We start from the raw sequence: 16,426 nt of genomic DNA, 5'->3' as shown, positions 1-16,426 counted from the left end.
TCAAGCTCTCTCCGCCGGTTCCCACCTCCACCCCCGGCTTCCCATACGTCTAAGGTCACCTTCAGCGGTAGCAGCTTCCGCGTGGCAAGGTGGTTCTCTGGGCCCTCGTCCCCTGACCAGCCGCCGAGACCGAAGAGGCAGAGGGACACTCCTGCCAGCTCGCCTCCACTGTGCCAACTGGCTGCCTCTGCCTCGGGGGCGTCTCGGGCTCTTCTTCCTCTTCCCCTGGGGGCCTGGGGACCACGCTGTGGCTCTCTGCTTTGCACCAGACCTTGGAAAAGTCTTCCTGCTGCTTGTGGCAGAAGCCGGCTTCTTGGAGGAGCCTTTCTGAGACGAGGCCCGGTCTGGACTGGAGGCTAAAGTTGCATTGGACAGTTTTCTAGCAGCTTCCTCGGACTGCTCCTTTAGCAAGTCCAGCACCGTTTCTGGGAAACAAGCGTTTATTTAGTAGAAATATTAGTTCTGGAAAGTAGCTCGAAGGGAAGTGCCGCCCAGGAATCCTATGCCCACTTGAGGGTTCTTGAATATAAATTCTTTTGAAATTAATATGTTTAATTCCCTGACCTTGATCTAAATAGATTACTTTTGTAATGGGACCACTCCAGAGATGCATGGCTCTAGAATAGTTCCCTTAAGATAGTGTCCCTCCCCTGTAAGTCTTTCCTGACTACCCTACCGGGAGGAAGAGGTTCTCACTCTGAGGGCCCTCTCAGTCCCCTGGACATCCTTCTCGCCAGAAGGATAATAATGCTATATTTACTTCTTCATTTGCCTGCGCTACATGCCCTCCTCTCCTTTGAGTTTAAACTCCTACAGGTCAGGTTCACTGCTGTATCCCCAGGGATTGGCACAGGGACCGCCACAAAGTAAGTACTAAATGAATGAATGAATACTTGAACGAACGAATGAATGAATGAATGAATGGCAGCAGGTCACAGCAGAAGCAGGTGCTGCCCCCTCTCACCCTGGTACACAGAGGAGACATACAGACTGAGCCACAGGTCATAGCCCTCAGCCAGAGGATAAGCCTTAGGTGAGAAAATAAGACCTGCCACCCCGGGATTGCAGCTGTTTGCAGAGGGCACTGTGCTGGCACCTCAATGCCAAGGCCTGAGCCTAAAGACAGAGACGGACTCACTGGCAAGTGGCCTGAACTGGACCCGCTTACTCTTGGTTTTCACCGGCACCGGCTTGTACTTGCACTTGCCAGGAGGTGCTCGCCTAAAAACAGAGAGAAAAAGTGAGGATACAAGACTCTGAAGATGGAACCACGAAATCCCGGTCACCAGAAGGCATACATGTGCAAGAACTGGGTTCAGCCCTCCCTTATCCATAGGGATGGGACAGATGTAACAGGAAATCTGCGATGAGCCCAGACAGAGAGGAGAAAGGACATGGACATCACAGGGACACTGCAGGCCCTACGGGGACAGTGTAGTGAGGGGGTTGGAGCATGGGCTTGGCAACAGAGAGAATAGGGTACTAATCCTGGGGACCATGGGCAAGTAAACCTTGCTAAGTTCCGATTTTCGCTTCTATAAAATAGAAAAAGTAATATCACCCATCCTCACAGGGAGACGGGGAGAATTAAATAAGAACTGCGTGCTTGGCACACCATAAGTGATTGATATATAACTTTTTTTAAAACACTTCGGCAGTTTCTTTTTTTTTATTTTTTATTTTTAATTATTTATTTTTTAAATTTATTTATTTATTTATTTATTTTTGGCTGCGTTGGGTCTTCGTTTCTGTGCAAGGGCTTTCTCTAGTTGTGGCGAGCGGGGGCCACTCTTCATCGTGGTGCGTGGGCCTCTCACCATCGTGGTCTCTCTTGTTGTGGAGCACAGGCTCCAGACGCACAGGCTCAGTAGTTGTGGCTCACGGGCCCAGTTGCTCCGCGGCATGTGGGATCTTCCCAGACCAGGGCTCGAACCCGTGTCCCCTGCATTGGCAGGCAGATTCTCAACCACTGCGCCACCAGGGAAGCCCCGATATATAATTTTTTAAATTATTTTTTAAATGAGATTTTTAAAAACGCTTGGAGCAGTGCTCAGCACATACAAAAGTGATTCCCATTAAAGAAAATCTCTTCAGATACTCATGGCATGGCCCCTTAAGTAATGGCAGCCTCTCTGCCTCCTAGTATTCTGATTCTTAAACTGCTGTCCCCTGGGTGCATCTTCTGAAATAAAAGGGACTTTGCAGACTAGGAACACTCCCAGCTAGTTGGTGGTAAAGCCAAGATTCAAACCCAGCATCCAGGGTCTATGATTCTAAGGGAAGGGCAGAAGGAAAAGATGGAAGGGGGAAATCATACATAAATAACCCAACTGCTCCTTAGAATGCTGGGGAGGGTGCATTTAGTGCAAAGACGGGCTGAAGAAGTAAGCAGAGCAGAATCTGAATCCACTGCTACAGAAGTTTGTACAGTTCAAGTCGTCATTATAACTGAAGTGAACAGGCAGTGCTGAAATGACTGAGCCAGAAAGAGGAATGCATTCCTATCCTCTGTCACCTCTCACCAGCTCTACCTCGGGCAAGGGATTGAAGGCAGCTAGGCTCAGTTACCTAATCTGTAGACTGAGGGTGTTACCCTGTCTCACTGGGATTCTGTCAGCATCAAATGTCAGCCTGCACACACAGCACCCAACACAGTGCCTGGGACACGGAAATGACTCCATAAATGTCAACTGAGAGAAAGGTGCATGAGAAAGGATGTCTTCATTGTGAAGCAGCCTCTACAGTTGCTTTATGATTGACCTCTCATGCCACTAGAGGTAAGCTAAATTATCCCCCAACGAAATCAGGAAGCTGTCAAAGGAAAGAAAAAGGGATTCACATAGGAAACCTGTTGATAGAAAGAGCAGAAAACTCCCCACCCAGGCACCGTCAGCCACTGGAAGCACTTTAAAGACCCTGGGTTTGCTGCATCCCTCAAGCACAGGAGATCTGCATGGAGTGGACCCAGCAGTGGAGACAGCCTGTCCCTAATTCACCCCTGACAACCCTGCACTCCACCAGGAGAGCCCCCGGGCACAGCCTCAGGGACTGAGTCTCTTCTGGGAACTTCTGAGAACACCAAACCTGAGCCCGGTTGCCAAGGGGAGCTGTGCTGGGCTGGGCTTCGGAGCCCTCACCAGCAGCAAAGGTCCTCTGAACACCACCCCGGATATGGTAACATAAACCTCACAGGGAAGTCTTCCTCTGCAGGTCTACCTTCAAGCTGACTCACGGGGAGACTTTCTGGCTTTGGGTAAGAATCCTGAGATAAATCCCGCACACTGCCCAGAGCTCTCAGGATGTATACACTGCATCTCTCTCCCAGGGACAGATAAGGACACACCTTCAACAACCTCACAAATGGGAGGCTGTAGTATGGCTTTTGCCTGATGAGTTGAAGGTTGGTTAGTCTCTGAGAGAGGTGGGCAGAGAAGCAGAGTTAAACATCATAGAGTCTACCAAGTGAATAAATACTGTCACTGAATTCCAGAAAGGATCAGGTGGAGACACTGAGAAACCTGACAGTTTAAGATACAGCTCCCGGGGATTGGTCCCAGGACCTCGCAGATACCAAAACCCACTGATGCTCAAGTCCCTTATGTAATATGGTATGGTGTTTAGCATATAACCTACGCATTCTCCATATACTTTAAATCATCTCTAGATTACTTACGACACCTAACACAATGTAAATGCTATGTAAATAATTGTAAATAAATATAACTGCTATGTAATTAGTTGTAAATATTACATAAATAGTTGCCAGGGCATGGCAAGTTCAAGTTTTGCTTTTTGTAATTTTCTGGAATTTTTAAAAATATTTTTGATCCACAGTTGGTTGAATCCACAGACGTGGAACCCACAGATACTGAGGGCCAACTGTATGTGCCAAAGACCAACCCATGGGATAGGGCATCAATATCTACTCAGGTGGGCATAGGTGTACACCCACTGTCAGATGATCCCAGACAGAAGTTTCCAGAAGCATATTAAAAAAAAAAAAAAAACAAGACAGGAGCCACAGGTCTAGACTAGTCATCCTAGAAAGGCTCAAGAGCCTCATTTCCAACCACAAAGAGACCGTTTCCCAAATATTCCATAATTCCTACAGATGCATTGTCCTACACATTTGTCTGCCCAATCTGCTTTTTTTTGTTTTAATTTATTTATTTGGTTACTCCGGGTCTTAGCTGTGGCACGTGGGCTCCTTAGTTGCAGCATGCATGTGGCATCTAGTTCCCTGAACAGGGATCGAACTTGGCCCCCCTGCACTGGGAGCTCGGAGTCTTAACCACTGCGCCACCAGGGAAGTCCCAGACCAATCTGTTTTGCATCTAAAAGAAAGATACGCTTCGTTGATCATATCTGGTAACTCTCGGGGAGTGAGGACTGTTTTTCTGACCTGCCATGGCGATAAAGACCAATTCCAATCACCTGAGAAGAAAAGGTAACCCAAGTCTCACCTCGATGGGTCAACAAATTTGTAAATGGATCCATGCGGTGTGTAGGCGCTCGGGTAAGAGGTGGCCAGGAAGTAGAGTTCCCCTGATAAAATAGGAACAGGCCATCAAGGACAGGACACAAGGCCGGGCCAAGACAGCTGAACGCACAGAAAATCATCACCAGGGGTTGTGGCCCTGAAATGCGTGAGCCCCAGGAAGGGGTCCCTGAAATCCCGACTGACAGTGAGGCTGTCAGTGAGCTCCCCAAGGAGAAAGTCCATCTCAGCCCCCGAGACCGGCTTGGGGTGTCCCCCAGCAGAGGCACGTTTCTGCTCCTGTTCCCTGAACCAAAGGGCTTCTCATCTCATTTATCACCTCTTTACTTTCAGAAACTTCACCTCGGTGAGCCTCCATCTCCCTCCCCAGTTCTTCACTACTGATAAGGAGTCTCCGTGAAGCCCAGACGTAGGCAAGCCACAGGCTGAGGACCACTTATTAGATACTTTATATTCTATTACCCCTTCCTTACTGTGTTAGTCCCCCTTCCCCCATCTCACTGTGTCCTCTAGCTCCACCTTCTTCAGGCTTGGGTTCCTTATTTCCTGTGACATCCCCCACTCCTCAGCACCCCCTTGGTCTTCTCCACACCCCACAGAAATCACCTCCACCCACCATCTTCCACATCTCTTTTACCAGGGGTCCCTGTTTCCTCCCATTTCCTAGTGTTTGAACTCCAGAAAACACCGCTCCCTTCTCACAGTAAGTACCTCATTCCACCTCATTTCATGGTTCCCTGTGAGGGACAGTGTAGGGTTTATGAGCCCAACTTTGGTTAGATAAATCTGAGTTTGAAATCTGATAACACCCATTACCATCTGTGTCGTCTTGGGCAACCTCTCCACCTAGATAACCCTCGTGTTATTTATTCATTTGTAAAAGGGAGATAAGAATACCTCCCCTAATTATTAGGTAGTAAACGAGAAAGTGTTCCGTCATCGGCAGTTCCTCTTACTTCCTTATGTCTCTGTTCCCTAAAGGCTGGCACCGTGACAGTTTTGTAAGCCTGACACAACTTTTGTGCTATCACACTGGGTTTAATGCACTTGCTGTTGTGCGCTTTACACAAGCTCTCCCTCAACCTGATGGAAGGAAACGTCTTAATAAGGTGCAAATTGGAAAAGCCTAGAGCTTTAGACAGCTCTGAGATAGTTAAACAATCTTCTTCCTTGAATTCGTGGAGAGCAGTGACTAATGTTTGTCTCCGGCCGACTGTGAGACTGATGTTCTTTGCAGAGGTAACGCACACAAGGTAACAACTGCCTAATAGACTTTGGTTTTGTGTATTGACAAACTGTATTTATAATCTTCCCCTTGTAAGGGGGTCTGAGGATTTAGGATGAACCCTTCCCTAGAGCCAGTTTGCCCCTCTGATTAGAAACTCCAGGTACCATCCAAGGTGATGCTGACTTTAGATAAATGAGGTGTCTACCAGCTGTCTGCATGTGCACAGGTCACCCTCGGGCAGGGGTCCCTCCAAACCACGCAAACAATTTCTGGTCTAAAAGGAGAATTGGAAACCCTGCATTGCTGCATATTCCCTACACATGACTACAGTCGGTGTAAATTATATGTTCCAAACATGCCATAGATTTCCCACTGCATTTTTAGGGGAAGACAATGCTAGAAGTGAATTTCATCTGTAGGGTCTGACATTTTTTTAAAATGTATTTTAGGGCAAAAAAAACACACCAAAAACCTATAACAGGCCATGTAAAGCAAAATGCATGCAATGTGAATTTACTGCAAGCTTTATGACCTCAGCCAGTCCCCTTGAGGATGTGCTTCAGTGACTGACATTCAGAAATCCAACCCATCAGAACTCAGCGACGGGTAGCCCCACGCCCGCCACTCACTCATTTATTTACTCACTCGCTTATTTGTGCCAGCTGTTGGCTAGAAGAACTCAGGAAATAAACTGTAGCAACAGTGAAGGCAGAGCTCTGGCGCAACTAAAATGTGGCTTATCTCAAGCTGGTGACTGATAGTAAAATAATGAAACAATACTGACTTCTAAATAGGTCAATAATGGGAAAGACCATAACACATGCAGAAAATCTGAATCACTCTTTGCAAAAACACAAAAGCAAGCAACTCTGGAAGAAAATAACTTGCCTTGGGGAGAGCCTCCCTGGCTTTAGGGCTGCCCTTGGGCAAAGTCTGGCTTGGGAACACTTTGGCAAGTCCACTCCATCGAATCGGCCAAGGACACTTCGTTTTGTCTGCCAAATGTACTTGAGTGGTATTCAAAAACTGCCTTGTTTTCTCCTGCAAGAAGTCTACCGGCTCAACAAACCAAACCTCCAAAACCTGGGTTTTCTGTGGCATCCTGAAAAGGAGCAAGCCACAGAATGTGGCAGCCCAGGGGCCCCAGGCAGGCTGCCTCCTAGGGTCTCCAGCCTCTGGGGGGGTCCAGCCTCCTTGGGGCACCAGCAGGAGAGAGGCCCCACCACGGCCTGTGGTTTTCACATCATCTACTTTCCAGTAAGCATCACCGGCCAGCCTGTGGTTTCTCTGCTTTTTTGTATGTTTGGACTTCCAATGTGGAACTCACAAAGACTTTTCTCTGTTAAGAACGCTTAAATTTTCCAAAATATCCTCTCCTATAAAATATTCATCCTGAACTATCTATTCATAAGCTAGCTGAGAGGGAACGGTGCAGCTGCTGACCGGTTTTCTTTATGTCCAACTCAAGTGAAGCTCTCGTACAGCCAGCCATGGTTCAGAGTGGAAAGTAACCAAACACTGAGGAAACCATCACGGCTTTGGTTTACACTTGTAGAGAGTCCTGTGTCTGGAAGGGACCCCTAAGAGATCATTTTATTCTCTTCCTTGCCTCCAAGCAGGGCTAGGTGCAGTGCCAAATACCGGAAGGATCACAGGCCTTGTTGCCACTTACATAAACAAAAAAAAAATTTAACTTTCAAATTGACACATAACTTATGTAAAGCTGAAATTAAAACCTCATCTTCTGATTTCAAAATTTGAGGATATTTATTAAAGCTGAGTCCCTCTCTCTCTCTCCCTCCCTCCCCCCCGCTTTTATGTGCACGCGTTCCTTGCTTTGCTGATGCCCTTAACATATGCCTAATCTCTCTAGGGAGTAGCCTCCTACCTAGCTGTCTACCCTTTTCTCAGATCTCTCAAGAAAGAAATTCTCGACAGTTACAGAAAGATAGAGAAGATGAAAAGGCAGAGGGCTATGTACCAGATGAAAGAACAAGAAAAAACCCCAGAAAAACAACTAAATGAAGTGGAGATAGGCAACCTTCCAGAAAAAGAATTCAGAATAATGATAGTGAAGATGATCCAGGACCTCGGAATAAGAATGGAGGCAAAGATTGAGAAGATGCAAGAAATGATTAACAAAGACCTAGAAGAATTAAAGAACAAACAAACAGAGATGACCAATACAATAAATGAAATGAACACTACACTAGAAGGAATCAATAGCAGAATAACTGAGGCAGAAGAATGGATAAGTGACCTGGAAGACAGAATGGTGGAATTCACTGCTGCGGAACAGACTAAAGAAAAAAGAATGAAAAGAAATGAAGACAGCCTAAGAGACCTCTGGGACAACATTGAACGCAACAACATTCGCATTATAGGGGTCCCAGAAGGAGAAGAGAGAGAGAAAGGACCAGAGAAAATATTTGAAGAGATTATAGTCGAAAACTTCCCTAACATGGGAAAGGAAATAGCCACCCAAGTCCAGGAAGCGCAGAGAGTCCCATACAGAATAAACCCAAGGAGAAACACGCCGAGACACATAGTAATCAAAGTGGCAAAAATTAAAGACAAAGAAAAATTATTGAAAGCAGCAAGGGAAAAACGACAAATAACATACAAGGGAACTCCCATAAGGTTAACAGCTGATTTCTCAGCAGAAACTCTGCAAGCCAGAAGGGAGTGGCATGATATACTTAAAGTGATGAAAGGGAAGAACCTACAACCAAGATTACTCTACCCGGCAAGGATCTCATTTAGATTTGATGGAGAAATCAAAAGCTTTACAGACAATCAAAAGCTAAGAGAATTCAGCACCACCAAACCAGCTCTACAACAAATGCTAAAGGAACTTCTCTAAGTGGGAAACACAAGAGAAGAAAAGGACCTACAAAAACAAACCCAAAACAATTAAGAAAATGGTCATAGGAACATACATATCGATAATTACCTTAAACGTGAATGGATTAAATGCCCCAACCAAAAGACATAGACTGGCTGCATGGATACAAAAACAAGACCCATATATATGCTGTCTACAAGAGACCCACTTTAGACCTAGGGACACATACAGACTGAAAGTGAGGGGATGGAAAAAGATATTCCATGCAAATGGAAATCAAAAGAAAGCTGGAGTAGCTATACTCATATCAGATAAAATAGACTTTAAAATAAAGAATGTTACAAGAGACAAGGAAGGACACTACATAATGATCCAGGGATCAATCCAAGAAGAAGATATAACAATTATAAATATATATGCACCCAACATAGGAGCACCTCAATACATAAGGCAACTGCTAACAGCTATAAAAGAGGAAATCAGTGGTAACACAATAATAGTGGAGGACTTTAACACCTCACTTACACCAATGGACAGATCATCCAAAATGAAAATAAATAAGGAAACAGAAGCTTTAAATGACACAATAGGCCAGGTAGATTTAATTGATATATATAGGACATTCCATCCAAAACCAGCAGATTACACGTTCTTCTCAAGTGCACATGGAACATTCTCCAGGATAGATCACATCTTGGGTCACAAATCAAGCCTCAGTAAATTTAAGAAAATTGAAATCATATCAAGCATCTTTTCTGACCACAACGCTATGAGATTAGAAATGAATTACAGGGAAAAAACGTAAAAAAGACAAACACATGGAGGCTAAACAATACGTTACTAAATAACCAAGAGATCACTGAAGAAATCAAAGAGGAAATCAAAAAATACCTAGAGACAAATGACAATGAAAACACGACGACCCAAAACCTATGGGATGCAGCAAAAGCAGTTCTAAGAGGGAAGTTTATAGCTATACAAGCCTACCTAAAGAAACAAGAAAAATCTCAAATAAACAATCTAACCTTACACCTAAAGAAACTAGAGAAAGAAGAACAAACAAAACCCAAAGTTAGCAGAAGGAAAGAAATCATAAAGATCAGAGCAGAAATAAATGAAATAGAAACAAAGAAAACAATAGCAAAGATCAATAAAACTAAAAGCTGGTTCTTTGAGAAGATAAACAAAATTGATAAGCCATTAGCCAGACTCATCAAGAAAAAGAGGGAGAGGACTCAAATCAGTAAAATCAGAAATGAAAAAGGAGAAGTTACAACAGACACCGCAGAAATACAAAGCATCCTAAGAGACTACTACAAGCAACTCTATGCCAATAAAATGGACAACCTGGAAGAAATGGACAAATTCTTAGAAAAGTATAACCTTCCAAGACTGAACCAGGAAGAAACAGAAAATATGAACAGACCAATCACAAGTAATGAAATTGAAACTGTGATTAAAAATCTTCCAACAAACAAAAGTTCAGGACCAGATGGCTTCACAGGTGAATTCTATCAAACATTTAGAGAAGAGCTAACACCCATCCTACTCAAACTCTTCCAAAAGATTGCAGAGGAAGGAACACTCCCAAACTCATTCTATGAGGCCACCATCACCCTGATACCAAAACCAGACAAAGACATTACAAAAAAAGAAAATTACAGACCAATATCACTGATGAATATAGATGCAAAAATCCTCAACAAAATACTAGCAAAGAGAATCCAACAACACATTAAAAGGATCATACACCACGATCAAGTGGGATTTATCCCAGGGATGCAAGGATTCTTCAATATACACAAATCAATCAATGTGATACACCATATTAACAAATTGAAGAATAAAAACCATATGATCATCTCAATAGATGCAGAAAAAGCTTTTGACAAAATTCAACACCCATTTCTGATAAAAACTCTCCAGAAAGTGGGCATAGAGGGAACCTACCTTAACATAATAATGGCCATATATGACAAACCCACAGCAAACATCATTCTCAATGGTGAAAAACTGAAAGCATTTCCTCTAAGATCAGGAACAAGACAAGGATGTCCACTCTCACCACTATTATTCAACATAGTTCTGGAAGTCTTAGCCACGGCAATCAGAGAAGAAAAAGAAATAAAAGGAATACAAATTGGAAAAGAAGAAGTAAAACTGTCACTGTTTGCGGATGACATGATACTATACATAGAGAATCCTAAAACTGCCACCAGAAAACTGCTAGAGCTAATTAATGAATATGGTAAAGTTGCAGGATACAAAATTAATGCACAGAAATCTCTTGCATTCCTATACACTAATGATGAAAAATCTGAAAGAGAAATTATGGAAACACTCCCATTTACCATTGCAACAAAAAGAATAAAATACCTAGGAATAAACCTACCTAGGGAGACAAAAGACCTGTATGCAGAAAACTATAAGACACTGATGAAAGAAATTAAAGATGATACCAACAGATGGAGAGATATACCATGTTCTTGGCTTGGAAGAATCAACATTGTGAAAATGAGTATACTACCCAAAGCAATCTACAGATTCAATGCAATCCCTATCAAATTACCATTGGCATTTTTTACGGAGCTAGAACAAATCATCTTAAAATTTGTATGGAGACACAAAAGACCCCGAATAGCCAAAGCAGTCTTGAGGCAAAAAAATGGAGCTGGAGGAATCAGACTCCCTGACTTCAGACTATACTACAAAGCTACAGTAATCAAGACAATATGGTACTGGCACAAAAACAGAAACATAGATCAATGGAACAAGATAGAAAGCCCAGAGTTTAACCCACGCACCTATGGTCAACTAATCTATGACAAAGGCGGCAAAGATATACAATGGAGAAAAGACAGTCTCTTCAATAAGTGGTGCTGGGAAAACTGGACAGCTACATGTAAAAGAATGAAATTAGAATACTCCCTAACACCATACACAAAAATAAACTCAAAATGGATTAGAGACCTAAATATAAGACTGGACACTATAAAACTCTTAGAGGAAAACATAGGAAGAACACTCTGACATAAATCACAGCAATATCTTTTTTGATCCACCTCCTAGAGTAATGGAAATAAAAACAAAAATAAACAAATGGGACCTAATGAAACTACAAAGCTTTTGCACAGCAATGGAAACCATAAACAAGACGAAAAGACAACCCTCAGAATGGGAGAAAATATTTGCAAATGAATCAACGGACAAAGGATTAATCTCCAAAATATATAAACAGCTCATTCAGCTCAATATCAAAGAAACAAACACCCCAATCCAAAAATGGGCAGAAGACCTAAATAGACATTTCTCCAAAGAAGACATACAGTCGGCCACGAAGCACATGAAAAGATGCTCAACATCACTAATTATTAGAGAAATGCAAATCAAAACTACAATGAGGTATCACCTCACTCCTGTTAGAATGGGCATCATCAGAAAATCTACAAACAACAAATGCTGGAGAGGGTGTGGAGAAAAGGGAACCCTCTTGCACTGTTGGTGGGAATGTAAATTGATACAGCCACTATGGAGAACAATATGGAGTTTCCTTAAAAAACTAAAAATAGAATTACCATATGACCCAGCAATCCCACTACTGGGCATATACCCAGAGAAAACCGTAATTCAAAAAGACACATGCACCCGAATGTTCATTGCAGCACTATTTACAATAGCCAGGTCATGGAAGCAACCTAAATGCCCATCAACAGACAAATGGATAAAGAAGTAGTGGTACATATATACAATGGAATATTACTCAGCCATAAAAAGGAACGAAATTGAGTCATTTGTTGAGACGTGGATGGATCTAGAGACTGTCATACAGAGTGAAGTAAGTCAGAAAGAGAAAAACAAATATCGTATATTAATGCATGTATGTGGAACCTAGAAAAATGGTACAGATGAGCCGGTTTGCAGGGCAGAAGTTGAGACACAGATGTAGAGAATGGACATATGGACACCAAGGGGGGAAAACTGCGGTGGGGTGGGGATGGTGGTGTGCTGAATTGGGCGATTGGGATTGACATGTATACACTGATGTGTATAAAATTGATGCCTAATAAGAACCTGCAGTATAAAAAAACAAACAAAACAACTAATACTAAACTTTCATTGGGTTATTTGTATGGAAATATGTTAATATAAATGTTTCAGACACTACATGAAATTTCTAAAAATCTTATATTTGTATTTGTATGGAAATATGTATGGAAATATGTAAAAAAAAAAAAAAAAGAAAGAAATTCTCCGTCGTTCATTCACAGAAATTGCCTAACAAACTGTTGGCAGGGTCAGGAAGAGCCCAGCCCAGCCGGGGGATCATCAGAGGTACTTTCTCTCAGGCAACACCAGCAGGATAAACACCCACTGTCTGCCCCACTGTTGGCCCTGTTCACATTTGTATAATTGCAGATTAGAATAAAATCAGGAAAGAAGGAGCACATGCACCTCCTTCATAGTCAAAGGATTGAAGAGACTACAGTGTAGACCTTGGTCTGTCCTGAACAGTGAGCTGTGCAGTTCAACAAAGAAGGGGTAAGTCGGCATAGTCAATCTGTTTCCTCATTGGTGAAATAAACATAATAATTACATCATGGGGGTGTTGTGATTACTAAATAAGATTTTAAAATGTAAAGTGCTTAGAACAGTATCCACTACATTATAAAAGGTGACTAAATGACAGTGAAAATAGAAAAAGTGGTAGTTGCTTTTACAACAACAATAATAAGAGTAATAATAACAATAGTAATAATAATGATTATTATGATAGTAAATGTTCAGTTCACAATGCCTGTGATTATCTAAGTTCCAGTAAGCAGAAATAGAATAACCTTGTACGTTTGTTACCTGCTTCATCTTCAGCAAAAGAGATGATAAACTTGCTGTATGTGCTGATCAACCCTGGGAAGGCACAGGACTCAGTGCTGCCCAGGCAAATGTCCTTTTTCTTCCATTTCTTGGTTTTTCTATCTTCCTGCAAAGCCATAAGTCGACTAGATGAAAAGCAAAACCTTATATTTTAGGAATCCATATTTCCACCATGCAGGATATTTTTTCCTCCTAGAATCAGGGAATCCTTGACTACTAGGACTGAGTTTCCCACAGGAGATCAATAACTAGCCTCCCTCAGGAATCAAAAAAGCTGCTGCAGAGATATTTCAGTCACCCACTTGCCCTAGATGGGGAAGTTCACTTGCTATTATAAGAGGAGCTTGGTGCCCTGTGAAGGTTGCACCACTACAAAAGACTAATCTAATTTTTATTAACTGGCTAGTTGCTCTACACCTCTAAGCCTCTATAAAATCTATCAATCTATAAAATGGGGGATGGTAAGAGAATTTACCATAGGCAAGCATTGTGAATGTTAAATAAGATAATATATATAAATATCTCACTAAGTGTCTGGCATATAGTGAGGGCTCAAAACCAGTAACTATTATTATTATTATGTCTGTATAGTAGCAGATAGATGTCTCCTATTCCTCTGTCATCTATCTGAACTAAAAGCAGGTTTTTAGAAGAAAAAAGAAAGGAAGTTGGGTAACCAGGGGTGTCACCTGAAGAGTTTTATAGAAACAGAGATGCCCAACCACAGGTAATTCTAATGCATATGCTTTAATTAAGAATCACTGTAGATGCGGGTTATGGGAAAAACATAAAGAACAATTAAATCCCAAAGATCTAACAAGTGATGACAAAGGAACTGACCCAACTACTAACTCTACCTGATCTCTGTAATGAAGAATTGCAGCATGAAAATATTAACATCCTTTGTAACTAACATGGGGTAACAGGGACTAGAATTACCATTCCACCTTAAATAGTCAAAAACCTAGACAAAATAGAATAACAATGGTTTAAAAGATACTAGAGATCAGACAATGGAGGACTGTGTTCCCTAAGAGAGAAATAAACAAAGTGAACCCTACAATTGTCCCAGCTTACTACCTTGAAAGAGTTTCTAGCATAAGGAAGAAAAACATAGGCAGAGCCTAGCACAGGCCTTGAGTTGAAAAGACAGAGATGAGAGTCCAGGAAGACCAATGCAGGAAGAGTCTGTAGGACAGGTATTGGAGAGAAGAGAGCTGCACAGAGAATGGACTCCAGAGATCTGCAAAGGGTCATCCTCAAGAATCTATCAGTATACTTAACAGCAGACACATGTGAGGAAAATAGCTAAATCAAGGAAAGTAATTAGAACTAAAAGTACCTGGCACTTACTCAGGGTCAGAAATATTGGGAATGTAATTCACAGGGCATTGGGTAGAGTTTTTGGGAAAGTCTTGCCTCAATATTGAAGAATAGATAGTTCTAGAATAAGCTCTATGTTGGTCCTGCCTAACAAATATTAACAGCAAGATTTGAAAGGATCGAACTATTTCCAAGTAACTGAGATGTGTCCCAGAATAAAGCTCAAGAATATTTATAGGAATACAAAAATATTCAGCGCCCACAAATTAAGTTAACAATGTCTGGCATCCAATCAAAAATCACTAAGCAGGTAAAGAATGAGGAAAATATGACCCATAATAAAGAGAAAAATCAACAAAGCCTGACACAGAATTGACACAGGTGTTAAAATCAGCAGACAAGAACATTAAAAAGGTGATTATTACTATATTCTGTATGTTCAAAACATTAAATAGAGACCTAGGAGATATTTTTTAAAAGTCAAGTTTCTAGAGACAAAAAATACGTCTGAGATTTTTTTTTAAACCCACACTGGATGGGATGAATGGAAAACTAGACATTACAGAAGAAAAGATTCATGAACTGAAGACATAGAAATAGAAACTATCCAAAAATGAATTTAGCCAAAAAATTTAAACACGAATAGATCATCATTGAGCTGTAGGAAAACTTTAAATGCCCCAGTATAAATGTATCCAAATGAGAGGAGAGAAAGGGTGTGAGGAAACAGAAGTAAAATTTGAAAAATAAAAATAAAATTTTCCAGATTTGATGAAAGCTATAAATTCACAGATCCAATAAGTGCAACCAAGTCCAAGCACAAGAAATATGAAGATAACTACACCAAGGTATGTCTTAATGCAATTTCAGAAAACCAGTGATAAAGAGAAAATGTTAAAAGCAGCCAGAGGAAAAAAATGACACATAAATGTGGAGGAAAATGTATAAGGATGACAGCAGATTTCTCATTGGAAATGATGCAAAGTAGAAGATAGTGGACATTTTTAAAGAATTAAAGAAAGAATATGTCAACATACACTTCTATACCTAGCAAAAATATCTTTCAAAAAATGAAGGGAAAATAAAGACTGCAAAAGTGGAAAGAATTCATGACCACTAGACCCATTTTTCCAAAAATGTTAAAGGAAGCTATTCAGGCAGAATAAAAATGATCTCAGAAAGAAATATGAACCTCCACAAAGGAATGAAGAGTATTAGGAATGGTAACTGTATTCATTTTTACTGCCACTGTAACACATTACCACAACCTGGTGGCTTAAAATGACACACATTTATTCTCTTACAGCCTTGGAGGCCAAAATTCTGAAACGGGTTTCTCTGGGCCAAAATCAAGGTGTTGGCAGGACTGTGCTCCTGCCAGAGGCTCTAGAGGAGAATCTGTTTCCCTGCCTTTTCCAGCTTCTGGATGCTGTCCTTATTTCTTGGTTCATGGTCCCATGTCACATTGCCTTTTCTCTCATTGTTTCCATTGTCACATTGCTTTCTACCTCTTCTGTCTTCAAATTTCCCTCTACTTCCTTCTTCTAAAGATGCTTGTGATTACATTTAAGACCCATCCAGATAATACAGGATAATCTCCCAAATCATATGCAGTATGTTTTGTGACCACAATCAAACTAAATTAGAAATATAGCAGAAA

At 41.6% G+C, this 16,426-nt stretch overlaps 1 protein-coding gene across 1 annotated transcript in view; it reads right to left on the bottom strand.

Annotated features, from left to right (window-relative positions):
* HHIPL2 (HHIP like 2) overlaps window positions 1–16,426 on the bottom strand; it is a 29,795-nt gene continuing 13,369 nt past the window's right edge. Inside the window, exons 6-9 of the mRNA XM_068537656.1 lie at window positions 13,423–13,568; window positions 4,464–4,545; window positions 1,139–1,221; window positions 1–425 (exon numbers count right to left, since the gene is read on the bottom strand). Of these exons, the coding sequence (XP_068393757.1) occupies window positions 1–425; window positions 1,139–1,221; window positions 4,464–4,545; window positions 13,423–13,568 (736 nt within the window). The remainder of the gene's footprint in view (window positions 426–1,138; window positions 1,222–4,463; window positions 4,546–13,422; window positions 13,569–16,426) is intronic.

This window comes from Eschrichtius robustus, chromosome 3 (assembly GCF_028021215.1).
Source record: "Eschrichtius robustus isolate mEscRob2 chromosome 3, mEscRob2.pri, whole genome shotgun sequence".
Classification (NCBI taxonomy): domain Eukaryota; kingdom Metazoa; phylum Chordata; class Mammalia; order Artiodactyla; family Eschrichtiidae; genus Eschrichtius; species Eschrichtius robustus.
This window is presented reverse-complemented; position numbering and strand designations above follow the sequence as displayed.